The sequence below is a fragment of the Dasypus novemcinctus genome, chromosome 2 (assembly GCF_030445035.2).
Source record: "Dasypus novemcinctus isolate mDasNov1 chromosome 2, mDasNov1.1.hap2, whole genome shotgun sequence".
In the NCBI taxonomy this organism is placed as follows: Eukaryota; Metazoa; Chordata; class Mammalia; order Cingulata; family Dasypodidae; genus Dasypus; species Dasypus novemcinctus.
This window is the reverse complement of record NC_080674.1, coordinates 82085344-82098992: the sequence shown is the minus strand read 5'-3', so window position 1 is coordinate 82098992 and position 13649 is coordinate 82085344. Positions and strand designations below refer to the sequence as shown.

General features: G+C 36.9%; 1 protein-coding gene across 1 annotated transcript in view; it reads left to right on the top strand.

Moving 5' to 3' along the window:
* The window catches only part of DHFR (dihydrofolate reductase), a 29348-nt gene extending 16199 nt beyond the window's left edge, over window positions 1-13149 (top strand). Inside the window, exon 6 of the mRNA XM_004455897.5 lies at window positions 10970-13149. Coding sequence (XP_004455954.1) covers window positions 10970-11048 — 79 coding nt within the window. The 3' untranslated portion in view covers window positions 11049-13149. The remainder of the gene's footprint in view (window positions 1-10969) is intronic.
* Window positions 13150-13649: the final 500 nt, after the last annotated feature.

Here is a 13649-nt window from a genome sequence, read left to right as displayed (position 1 = left end):
TATATTGAGATTAATGAAAATGAAAACACAAGTTAAAAAACCTATGGGATACAGTGAAGGCGGTGCTGAGATATTTATAGTGCTAATATTTAAAAAAAAAAAGAATATCAGAGATCTAAGTGAACAACTGGAGAAATTAGAAAAAGAACAGCAAACCATTCCCTGATCAAGCAGAAGGAAATAATGAAGATTACAGCAGAAATAAGGTAAATCCTTATCTAGACTAACAAAGAAAATAAATAAATAAAAACAGAAAAGAAAGGTGGGAAATTTTAACTGACTCCTCAGAAATAAAAAAGATCATAAGGTATTATGAGAAACTGTATGCCAACAAACTAGACAACCTAGATGAAATGGACAAATTCTTAGAAATGCACAAACTGCACTGACACTACAAGAAGTACAAGAACTTAACAAGGGAAACGGACTTTGGCCCAGTGGTTAGGGCGTCCGTCTACCACATGGGAGGTCTGCGGTTCAAACCCCAGGCCTCCTTGACCCGTGTGGAGCTGGCCATGCGCAGTGCTGATGCGCGCAAGGAGTGCCGTGCCACGCAAGGGTGTCCCCCGCGTGAGAGCCCCATGCGCAAGGAGTGTGCCCGTGAGGAAAGCCGCCCAGCGTGAAAAGAAAGAGCAGCCTGCCCAGGAATGGCGCCGCCCACACTTCCCGTGCCGCTGACGACAACAGAAGCGGACAAAGAAACAAGACGCAGCAAATAGACACCAAGAACAGACAACCAGGGGAGGGGGGGAAATTAAATAAAATAAATAAATCTTTAAAAAAAAAAAAGAACTTAACAAACCGATCATATTTAAACAGATTGAATCAGTCATCAAAAATCTCCAAACAATGAAAAACCCAGGAACAGATGGCTTCACAGGTGATTTCTACCAAGAATTTCAAGAATTAACACCAATCCATTTAAACTCTTCTAAAAAATTGAAGAGGAGGGAAAATTACCCAGTACATTTTATGAAGCCAATAACACCTTGATTCCAAAGCCAGATAATAAACACTACAAGAAAATTACAGACCAATCTCTCTAATGAACACAGATGCAAAAATTCTCAACAAAATACTTGCAGATAAAATCCAATAGCATATCAAAAGATTTATACACCATGACCAAGTGAGATTTATTACTTATATGTAAGGGTGGTTCATAACACGAAAATTTACTAATGTAATACACAACATTAACAAATTGAAGGAAAAAACTAAATCATCGTCTCAATCAGTGCAGAAAAGGCATTTGACAAATCCAGCATCCTTTCTCCATAAAAGTACTTAAAAAGGTAGTAACAGAAGGAAAATTCCTTAATATGATAAAGGGCATATATGAAAAACCCATAGTCATTGGAGAGAGATTGAATGCTCTCCCTCTAACATAGGAAACAGGACAAGGATGCCCACTGTCACCATTGTTTTTCAACATTGTGCTAGAAGTTCTAGCTAGAGCGATTAGACAAAAAAAGAAATGCATCCAAATAGGAAGAGAAGAAGTGAAATTCTCCCTATTCACAGATGACATAATCCTGTATTTGGAAAATTCTGAAATGTCTGTAATAAAGCTGCTTGAGCTAATGAATGAGTTCAGCATACTTACAGAACACAAGATCAACAAGCAAAAATCAGTAATATTATGCACACCAGTGTTCATTGCAACATTATTCACTATTGCCAAAAGATGGAAACAACCTAGAGGTCCTTCCACCAATGAATGATAAACAAACTGTGATTATACGCATGACGGAATATTATGCAGCTGTAGGAAAAAATGAAGTTGTAAAGCATATGACAGCAGGGATTAATCTGGAGGACATTATGTTGAGTGAAGCAAGCCAAACACAAAAGGATACATTATGTTTGATTGTGTTACTATGAACTAAATATATTGTGTGATCTCATGGAGTTAATAAGTTGGATATGGGTCACCAAAAAACAGAATGATGTTAGAGAATGGAAAGCTGAGGGTTAACATGCAGAACTGGTAAAAAGGTTGTATGTTAATTTTTGGAAATGAGTAGAAAAGGCGGAAGCACAACATAATGTCTGTCACTAGAAGTGCTATTACATGGGTGTGACTGGTTTAAATGGAAAGTCTAAGGTCATGTGTATTACTAAAATGAAAGCTAAAAAATGTAACATGGGAATGTATAGCATGGTAATACCGCATGTGAAATATGAATATGGGTAAAATTGCATATATAACACTGATTTTCTTTGAAACTGAACTAATAGATGTTAATACTACAAGATGTTAATATCAGACCCCCAAAAAATGCTCAGTGAAAGAAACCAGACACAAAGTACTATATATAGTGCATGGTTCCATTTATATAAAATAAAAATATAGATCACTTTATAAAGATAAAATTAGATTAGTTGTTATGTAAGGCTGGGGAAGGATAGAGGGTTTGAGAGGTGACTGCTAAAGGGTATGGGAGTTTCCTTTTGGAGTAATGAAATCGTTTTAAAAATCTTTTGTGGTAATGAATGCACAACGTTGTGATTATACGAAAAGCCATTGATTATGCACTTTGGATAGATCGTATGGTATGTGAATATATCTCAATAAGACTGCTTAGAAATAAATAAATGTGTAAGAATAGCCAAAAATAGCAGCTGTGTATGGCAGGGGATACATAGAGTGAGAGATGAAGTGGGTTTTTTTTTTTTTCGGAATGAAAAAAATTTAATGCTAAGTTCACAAAAACTATCTGTTGTATATTATTATTATGTATTTAATATATTCTTCTATTACATAATATACTGCTTTTTTTTTAAAGATTTATTTATTTATTTATTTCACTCCCCTCCCTCCCCCCCAAGTTGTCTGTTCTCTGTGTCCATCTGCTGCGTGTTCTTCTTTGTCCACTTCTGTTGTTGTCAGCGGCACAGGAATCTGTGTTTCTTTTTGTTGCGTCATCTTGTTGCGTCAGCTTTCCTGTGTGCACACCTCTGCGTGGCACGGCACTCCTTGCACACGTTGTCACTGCTCATGGGCCAGCTCCACACAGGTCAGGGAGGCCCGGGGTTTGAACCGCGGACCTCCCATGTGGTAGACGGATGCCCTAACCACTGGGCCAGGTCTGCTTCCCTAATATACTGTCTTGTATTACTTGAATATTGGAATCCCAGAACCTCCCCTCTAATCTAAGAACAAAGGCCAAAAAATCTGGAGAAGTGGTAGCAGAAAAGTAACTCCAACAGGGAAGTCACTGACTTTTATTTTCTACAATAAAAACACGGAAGCACCAAGCACCCATGGGCCAGTGCAGCCCCAAATTCAGTCCTAATCAAAGTGGCAACTCCTTGAAGGATCAGCGCCCTCAGGAAGGGAGCTCTGCCAAGGAGGAACTTTCCCTGGCCCAGGCTTAGTGACAAAGGGTGGTCCCAAAGCACTGCATAGTCCACACCACCCTAAGAGAGCTGGTCAAGAAAGTTCATGTGGAAATTTGGAGGAGGCAAGGATCTTCAGCAATCCATCGGGCAGCCAGCATGCTGCCAGCTACTGTCAGCTCCTTCAGAATTGCTGCTTGGTGGTGCTTGGCATCTGGGCCTAGGGATTCTCAGGCTGTCTCTGCCTCCATGGGGGGATAGGAAAGGGACACTGAGGGAAAAATTGTGCAGTGGGCTTCCAGACCCACTAACGACAGGCATGGTGTCTCCACCTGACTCTGGGGCATGCATTCCCCGTGCGTTCCAGGGCTCACCCCCAGCCATGGTGCAAGCCCAGGCTGCCTGCATAGCTAGGTGCTCTGCCTCCAACTCCTTGTTCCTTTTTTTTTTTAAATTGAAATAATGAAATGCTCTAATGATTGAAGTGATGAATGCACAACTATATGATTATACCAAAAACCATTGATTGTATACTTTAGACAAATTATATGCTTTATTTTTTAAAAAAGAAGCTCTGCAGAGAATTGAAATATTGTGATATGTTAGATACTGTGAATTGGGTAGTCCTCTCAGAAGGAGTGATGGCTATGCTACCATCCAAGAGACAGAAGCTATCCATGCCTAGAGCAGAGAAGAATATCCCAGGCACCGTGAATAGTGCCATGGCCTCAGGGCAGGAACAGGTTTGGAGAGCAGACCCGGTGCCAGTTTAGAGGGTTCTGGAAAGAGAGTAACATTGTTCTAGCTGCTTTGTGGAGAATGGATTGTAGGGGGACAAGAGTGAAGGAGAGGGACGTGTTAGGAAGCTATTGCAGTAGTTCTAGTGAACAATAAAGAGAATTAGATGGTGGTAGCAGTGGTGGAGATGGAGAAAGGAGGTTACACTTGCTTTCCTCTATACCTGTGGTTTTAACATGAGGCCCCCTGGTTTTTAAAATTCAGGCATTTTGGTTTAAAAGCTAAAATTTAGTTTTATCCGTTGGCTGTGAAAAATAAGTAAAAAGAAGTTAATTATAACAACCCTTTTAAACCAGCTTTGTTAGCACATTCTTTCAGATATTCTTAGTTGTGGCAAGTCATTTTTCTTTGGGTATGAGTTTATTTTTGGAAATTCCCTCTAAAAGACCATTGAGTCAAGTCTGAATAAATATGGATGGTCAAGTTTTCGCGTAATAAATTTTAATCAAATGAAGAGTGTGATTTTCTTGGGCTCTTAACTAACTCCAAAGAAAATTGAAAATTATAGGAACTCTAAACATTTTTTTAATTCAAATTTTATTTCATATTCAAAAAATAAAATAACAGACAAAAAGTTCTTTCCAGGTGCTTTTATTTCATCTAATTCCAACAGTAAACTTAATTGTTCCTCCTGTGTTCAGAAAAATACATAAGTGAACAAAGATTAAATGACATAGTTGAGGTCTTTATTAATGAAAAAAAATGAAAAAGAAAAAAAAGCTTAATCATATTCATATCTCACAAACCAAACCTCATATTCTTTTTTTTTACCTTTAGCATTAATGTGGTACCTTCTTTGCTCTCACTACACATGTACAATATTGTTGTTAACTATAGTCTATTAATTATATTTTTCCTATGTATCACCATATTCTTAACACCTCGTAGTAGTAAAACATTCCTGTATTTATATCAGCCATAGTCCTCATCTGCCAAAATCACTATTATTCATTCCCTATATTATCCTCCAGCTATCCTCCAACTAACATTAACCTCCTTAGACTACTTGTTTCAGCCACAATCACACCCATAAGTCAAGTGTAAGTTACACTAACTGTAATGTGCTATCAAGTCCATCCATTACCACATATTTACAATTGACCTTATTAAACATTCTACGTACAACAAGCATCATCTCCCCCTTATCAACCCACATTCTTCTCCCTCCAACCTACAGTTCATAGTCCAACTCCGTGCATCTACTCATTGTTATTTAGGTCGTATCAGTGAGATCATACAATATTCATCCTTTTGTGTCTGGCTTATTTCACTCAACGTAATGTCCTAAGGTTCCTCTGTGTTGCCATGTCCCCAATCGATTTCTTCTTAGAGCCAAATACTGTTCCATCATATATATATGCCACATCTTGTTTATCCCTTCACTGGTTGAGGACACTTAGTTGTTTCCATCGTTTCGCAATTAAGAGTAATACCACTTTGAATATCTGTTCACATCCTTGCTTTCAGTTCTTCTGAATATATTCCTACTAGTGGGATTGCTGTATCATATGGCAGTTCCATATGTAATTTCCTGATGAACTTCCAAACTCTTTCACAGAGATGACACCATTTTATACTCCTGCCAACGTGAAGGAGTGTTCTGTTTTCTCCACCTCCTTTCTAGCACTTGTACTTTTCTATTTTTTTAATAATGGCCATTCAGTATGGTGTGAGATGCTATGTCATAGTTTCAATCTGTATTTCCCTAATAGCTAGTGATTTTGAGCATCTTTTCATGTGGGTTGGCCATTTGTATTTCCACATGGGAAAAATGTCTATTCAAGTCTTTTGCCCATTTTTAATTGAGTTCCTTGTCATCTTGTTGTTGAGTGATCTCTTTATATAACATGGAAATCAAACCCTTGTCAGATATGTGGTTTCTGAAGATTTTTTCCCATTGAGTTGGCTGCCTTTTGACCTTCTTAAAATAGTTTGAAAATAGAAGTGTTTAATTTTGAGGCAGCCCCTTTTTTGTTTTTCTTTTGTTGTTCATGCCTTGGGTATATGGTCCAAGAAACCACCATAGTCTTGATGACTGAGGTTGTGTTAACCTTCAAACTAGGGATGTGTGAATGTTCCAACTTTGTTCTTTTGCAAGATTGTTTTGGCTTTTCTGTGCCCCTTGCATTTCCATATGAGTTTTATGGTCACCTTGTCAATTTCTGCAAAAAAAGCAAGCTGAGATTTGATAGGAATCACATTGTATCTGTATATCTATTTGGGAATAGTGCCTTCTTAATAATATTAAGTCTTCAGAACCATAAACACATAATGTCTTTCCATATATCTAGGTCTTTAATTTCTTTCAGCAGTATTATAGCTTTCAGTGTACAAGTCTTGTACTTCCTTTGTTAAATTTATTAAGTATTCTTTTTAATGCTATTGTAAATGAATTGTTATTTCCTTGTTTGATTGTTCATTGCTACTAAATAAAATATAACTTGATACTTGTTTATTAATCTTATATTCTGCAATCTTAACTCTTTTATTAGTTCTAATTGTTAGTGAATACCTTCAGATTTTCTACGTACAAAATTATTTTATCTGCAGATAGATAGATTTACATCTTCCTTTCTAACCTAGATATGTTTTGTTTCTTTCCCTTGCCTGATTGTCCTGGCTGGAATGTCTAGTACAATGTTGAATAGAAGTAGTAAGAATGGACATCCTTGTCTTGTTCCTGATCTTAGGAGAAAAGCATTTAATCTCTCGCCATTAAGTGTAATGTTAACTATGGGTACTTTGTACATATCTTTTATCGGATTAGGGATCTGATATTTCTATTTTTAGTTCATCGAGTATTTTTTTCATTAAGGGGTGTTGGATTTTGTCAAATGCTTTCTCAGAGTCTATCAAGATAATTTGTTTTTTTGTCTTAAATAGGACAAAATACACTAATATTTAATACCCTATTAATATGGTATATTACATTGATTTTCATGTTAAAGCAACCTTATATTCGAGGAATAAATCCCCATTGGTAATGATTTATACTCCTTTTTATGTGTTGCTGGATTTGGTTTGTTGGTAGTTTGTTGAAATTTTTATATTATATTCATAAAGGATATTGGTATGTAGTTTTCTTATCTTGTGATGTCTTCGGGGTTTTGGTATCAGGGTAATATTGGCCTCACAGAAGAAGTTGTGAAGTGCTTCCTCCTTTTCTATTTTTTGGAAGAGTTTATAAAAATTAGGTATTAATTTTTCTTTAAATGCCTTAGAAAATTTTAATGGTGAATAAATTGAGATAGGAACAAGGAAATTCCTCTAAAATGGATATTTCCATTTTGCAAGTTAAGACTTAGGGAAGGGAAAGAAAACCCCTTGCCTCTATTGCAGCATTTCATGGTCATCTGTACTCAGCCTGGCCACCACAGTAACAGCCATTTTAATATGGAACGGAGGGAATTCTTAATGGAGAGACCTGAAGTAAGTCAATTTTTCATTCAGAAGAGGAAAGGAAACCTGAAGACAGACTATGCTTTGTCCCTTGAAGTCTAACATTTCTCTATTCTGGAGCTGCTTTCTCTCCAAACATCTGAACTCTTAGAGAAACAAGATGTGTTCTCTGCCATCCATAAATGAACCTTGATCATCCTCCACTCCACCCCATCTTCTTTCTGCATATCTGCCTTCTTAGTTTAGATCCTCATTATCTCTATCAGTGGGGCTTCTGTGGTTACATAGGTTTCACTTCAGACTCAGTTTCTTTTATTAATACCACACTTCCCAGTAATAAAACACTAGTATTATAAATAAATATGAAAGAGAGCGCTATTGTGAGGCAAAAAGAAAATTAGGAATATGGATAAAGCCACAAGTGGTAGAAGCCTAGGAGAAGTTAATGTTGACAAAGTAAGATGGTTTTATTTTATCACCTTTTTCCCCCCATGGGAATTGTCTATGCAGTTATTCTTTTGACAGCCATGCCAACCATATCTTTCTGTAAGGCTCTGCTCTCATGGATCTTTCCTGGAAGAAGACTTTCTACTCAGACTCTTTTTACACTAAGCCACAACAAAATTAGCAGGCCCAAATATTTCATACTGGTAGTGTTTCTGTTTAAGGAGCCCAAATAGGCTTTTCCTTCTACGTGTCCTTCCACATGATCATACAGTTAAAGAGGATAAATACAGTAGAGGCCTTTGGAGGCAGTAGTAGAGTCCAGAACTGAGACAGATGCCCCTTATCAATGAAAAACGTGAAGTAGTTATAGATGAACTGATGTTTCTTCTTCTGTTAACATTTCCTGACTAAACTGGGTTTTTTTGTTTTTTTGGCTTTTTTGATTTAAAGATTTTATTTGCAAAGCACTCTTTTTTTTTGGTATTTTTTTTGTCCTTATTTTTTTAATGTTACATTCAAAAAATATGAGGTCCCCATATGCCCCCCACCCCCTTCACCCCACTCCTCCCCCCATAACATTTTTATCCACATTTGCATGAAGTTAAGACATCTGCCTTCCTGGCCCTGCGCTTGTAAAACCTAGATTTTGTTTTACATGTGATTTTCTTACAGATAAGTGTTTCAATTAAAAACGACAACTGAGGGAGTGCTGAGTTCCTAGCCAGGGGAGCTCTATCAGATAAGTGTTTCAAGAACTCCTTAACCTTCCAACCAGTCATCTCTGGATTATTCTTATGTTTATTCATATTCATTGGACTGCTTAGTGCTTTGTTTTAAAACTCTTCCACTTTCATTTAACTTTCAGCAGATTGGTAGCATTTCTCTTCAAGTAGAATCCATTTTTTTATAATAGGGAATCTGCCTATTCTAAAACATTTCCCAGTTCCCAGTCCTGTCAGGTGTGAACTCAGATCCTCTTTGGCAGACAACCTTTGGAATTATGATTCTAAGGTAACTGTAATCATTATTAAAACAGGCTGATTGTTTGAATATTAGGGGGGAAAAAATGAAAGTTAAGTAGATTTAAATTTTAGTTTCACAAAGAATATTAACATTAATACCATGGCTACTGATCATACCCAGCCAATAACAATCATTGCAAGGCTGTTATTACTCATGGTTTTAGAAATTAACTTCTTGATACTTTATTTTGAGTCATTGCAAGGTCATTATTACTCATGGTTTTAGAAATTAGCTTCTTGATACTTTTGTCTTATTGACTGACAATCTTGACACTTGAGAATTTTGCAAAAATATATAAATGTTGCTTTTGATGAGTCATTCCAGAGAAACTAAAATTATGGTTTAAAGTTAGCCTAGTAAAATCATTCCTTTAAAAAAGGAGGGGATCTGGATATACTACTACTGAAATGGGAACAGAAACAGTTTCAAAAATGGTTGGTGTATTAGAAACATAGCTTCTTCCTTTGAAAGATAAATATTTTCCTTACACATTACTATGCTATGCTTATATCATGTTTCTAATTTTGTTTATCAAATTGGCATAATCTAATTAATCAGCCAAAGATTAACCCCAGTATTACTCAAAATGTGTTGTATATTATGAGATTTAAGTGTTTTCTGTTTGATCCCTACCTATAAGAGGTTTAGAAATAAGAGGACAAAACAAACCTATAATATTAAGGGGTAACATTTGTGGAGCACAAAGTATATCAGACACAATTCTACATGCTTTACAAGGATGAGGACTGTTTGTTTTGTTTTGTTTTTTTCTTTTTTAACTTTTTTTTTTTTTTTTAAGATTTATTTTTTATTTATCTCCCCCAGTTGTCCACCGTCTGTGTCCATTTGCTGTGTGCTCCTCTGGGTCCGCTTGTGTCCTTGTCAGCAGCACCCGAAATCTATGTCTCTTTTTGTAGTCGTTGTTGTTGTGTCATCTTGCTGCGTCAGCTCTCTGTGGGCGCAGTACCATCCCTGGGCAGTCTGCATTCCCTTCGCACTGGGCGGCCCTCCTTACAGGGCACAGACGCCATGCATGGGGCTCCCCCATGCGGGAAACACCCGTGCACGGCACAGCACCCCCTGCACGCATCAGCACTGTGCGTGGGACAGCCCACCACACACGTCAGGAGGCCCTGGGCTTGAACTGTGGACCTCCCATGTGGTAGGCGGGTGCCCCCAGCCATTGGGCCAAATCTGCTTCCCAAGACTATTTATTGATAGGCATGCTCAGAGAGTGTCACACTGAAGCACCAGAATCAAACATAAGTCTGACTAAAGCAGGTGTTCTTTACCACCCCCACCTCTACCGCCCACGTGTACTGGATGTGGCCTGAGCAACACAGAGTTGGAGCAGAATGAGAATGCTTACTTGGGGTTGGAGTGGTCAGAACAGGATTCACTGGAGAACTTGGGTTTTGAATAGGAAGTTGGAAGGATTGTGGTTCTATGTGAGATGTAGAAGGTAGGAAAGATCAGATAAGCAATGAGTCTAAATAAAGAGTTGCAGTAAGCCACACATTGGGGAATTAGAGCATCCATATAAATAGAAATCAAGAATCTATCACAATGCAAGGCATAAACTTCAACTCTGCTTTAAACAATTAAGGGTTGTATTTTATCTTTCATTTGTTTACACAGATTGGATACCAAGTGCAAGACTTGGAAAAGTTCTTAAGAAATGTCATATCAGCCAGATGAAAAATATGAGAAATTGCTAGAGGGATTAGTTTTTGGAAAATTATGAGTCAGGAAAGGAAGAGGAGAATTTACACTTGATTTTCTAATTTTCTATATAGTTAAAATTTTTTCTTATCATTTGCATAATAGTCATCCAACTTAACAACAGTTTACCATGATTACAAAAAAGAATTTTTGAGTTATACATTCTTGGTGCCCTTGGTCGAGAGTCAGGAAAGTTATATTTTTAATGATACTTAATTTTACACTTTTTCTTTTACAGATACCCAGGTGTTCTTTCTGATGTCCAGGAGGAGAAAGGCATTAAGTACAAATTTGAAGTGTATGAAAAGAATGATTAATGTAAATATATTTTTTCCTTAATTGTTTCCCTTCCCCTCCAAAACATTATGTACTTTTAATTAGAAAAAAGACTTTTGTTGACTTTAGATCTTTAAATGATTTCTATGCAATATTTTTACTCTCCATTATTCTTTTTTTAAATAAAATTTTATTGAAGTATATCATCCATAAATGAACATACATAAACAATAAATGTACAGTAAAAGTTGTGAATTTACAAAACATACATGCATATCATCATACACGGCTCCCATTCATCACCCCACTACCAACACCTTGCATTGTTATGAAACTTTTGTTACAAACTATGAAAGAGAATTGTCAAAATATTACATTCAGTATATTTTTCCCCCAAACTATCTTTGGCAGTTTGATGTTATTTATGAATTCCAAAAAGATATTATGTTTATAAACTGGTCCTTCCTTTGGGCATGATACCCTTCGATTGTATTATATTCATCTGAGATACCTTTGATTAAATTATGTTAAAATTAGGGCTTTGATTCAACCATGTCATGAGGGCCACGCATTGTGAGTCCTTGATCCATTTGTGGGCTATATAAACGGACACTCAACCAAGGAGACACACAGAAGTAGATATACAGGAGAACACACAAAAAGACACGACAGAGGAGAGAACTTAGCTCTGATGCCGGAGCCCTGGAGAGAGATGAGCCATTCACCTGATAATTTACAGCTGACCTTGTGAAGAGACCAGAGCAGCTGAGCCCAGAAAGAATCGAATCCCTGGAAGAGAGACAAGCCCTATGTCAGCCAACACCTGAGTGCAGGAAAAGCTAGATCCATGGAGCTTTAAGAGGGAAGAGGAAGGCTGAACCCTCCCAGACATCATGCACCATCTTGCGTCAACACATGGCAACAGAATTTGGTAAGGACATAACCTTGAACTGAACTCTTTAGGGCCTTATACTAATCTTTTACCCCAAATAAATAACCTTGATAAAAGCCAACAGATTTCTGGTACTTTGCATCAGCACACCTTTGACTGACTAATATACCACCCGATAGTTAACACTCTGTATTATACATTTCTTACAGTTCATGAGACAGTGTTCTCGTATTTGTCCTGTTAACCACAGTCCATCTACCACCACTGGATTCCCTATGTTATACAGTCCCATGTTTTATACAGTCTATTCAAAGTGTCACTCAGTGGCTCTCATTTCCATCATAGAGTTGTGCTGTCATCATCTCAGCCAATTTTAGGACATTTTCATTATGTCAAAAGGAAAAATCCCATACCCTCCTTTACTTTCCTAGAGTTGTCTCTTAGAATTGATATATCTTCTTTGACATTGTTGCAAAAATATTAACAGTATTACTGTTAACTATCAGTCACAAGTTAACAGTTGTAATTTTCCCATGTATCACCATATACTTAGCACTTTGTAAAAGAAAAATGTTCTTATATTTATACAATTAACCACAATCATCCACCACTGAAAACACTGTATTACACAGTCCCTAGGCTTCTTTTCGATTGATATTTACATCCACAGACTACTCTTTTCAGCCACAATCATCTTTATAAATTAGCAACGTTAATTATACTCAACTGTTCATTTCCATACTTCTATAATAAACCTTATTAAAAATTCTACATACATTAAGTATCAGCTCCCATTCTTAGCCTACATTCTGTCTCCTACTAACCCATACCTCTGTGTGTTGAGTCAATTTAGTTCATATTAGTGAGACCATACATCAGTTCTTTTGTGTCTGGTTTATTTCGCTCAATATCCTCTAGGTTCATCCATGTTGTATATGCATCCCAATTTCATTTCTTATAGCTGAATAGGATCCCATTGTATGTGTGTACCACATTTTGTTTATCCATCAGTTGAAGGGCACTTGGGCTGGTTCCAGATTTTAGCAATTATAAATAATGTTCTGAACATTGGTGTACAAATGTTAGTTCACATCCTTGGTTTCGGGTCTTCTGGATATATTCCTAGTAATGCTATTGCTGAATCATATGACAGTTCTGTACTCAGCTTTTTGAGGTATTGCCAATCTGTTTTCCACAGAGGCTGCACATTCTACATTTCTACCAACAATAAAAGAGTTCCTATCTCTCCACATCCTCTCCAGCACTTGTTGCTTTTTTGTTTTTGTTTTTGTTCTTTTTACTAATGGCCATTCCGTAAGGTGTGAAATGGTATCTCATTATAGATCTGCATTTCTCTGAGCATTTTTTCACTGCTTTTTGACCATTTATATCTCTTCTTTTGAAGAGTGTTGCAAGTCTTTTGCCCATTTTCTAATTGGGTTGTTGGTCTTTTTATTATGGAGTTGTATGATTTCTTTATATAACATGAATATCAAACCCTTATCAGATAAGTGGTTTCCAAATACCTTCTATTGAGTAGGCTGCCTTTTTACTTTCTTGACAAAGTCTTTTGTAGATGCTTATACTTTGGGTATAATATATAAGAAGCTACTGCCTGCCACAAGATCTTGAAGATGTTTACCTACATTTTCTTCTGGAGTTTTATGCTTGTAGCTTTTATATTAGGTCCTTGATCCATTTTGAGTTAATTTTTGGAAAAGGTGTGAGATAGCGGCTCTCTTTCTTTTGG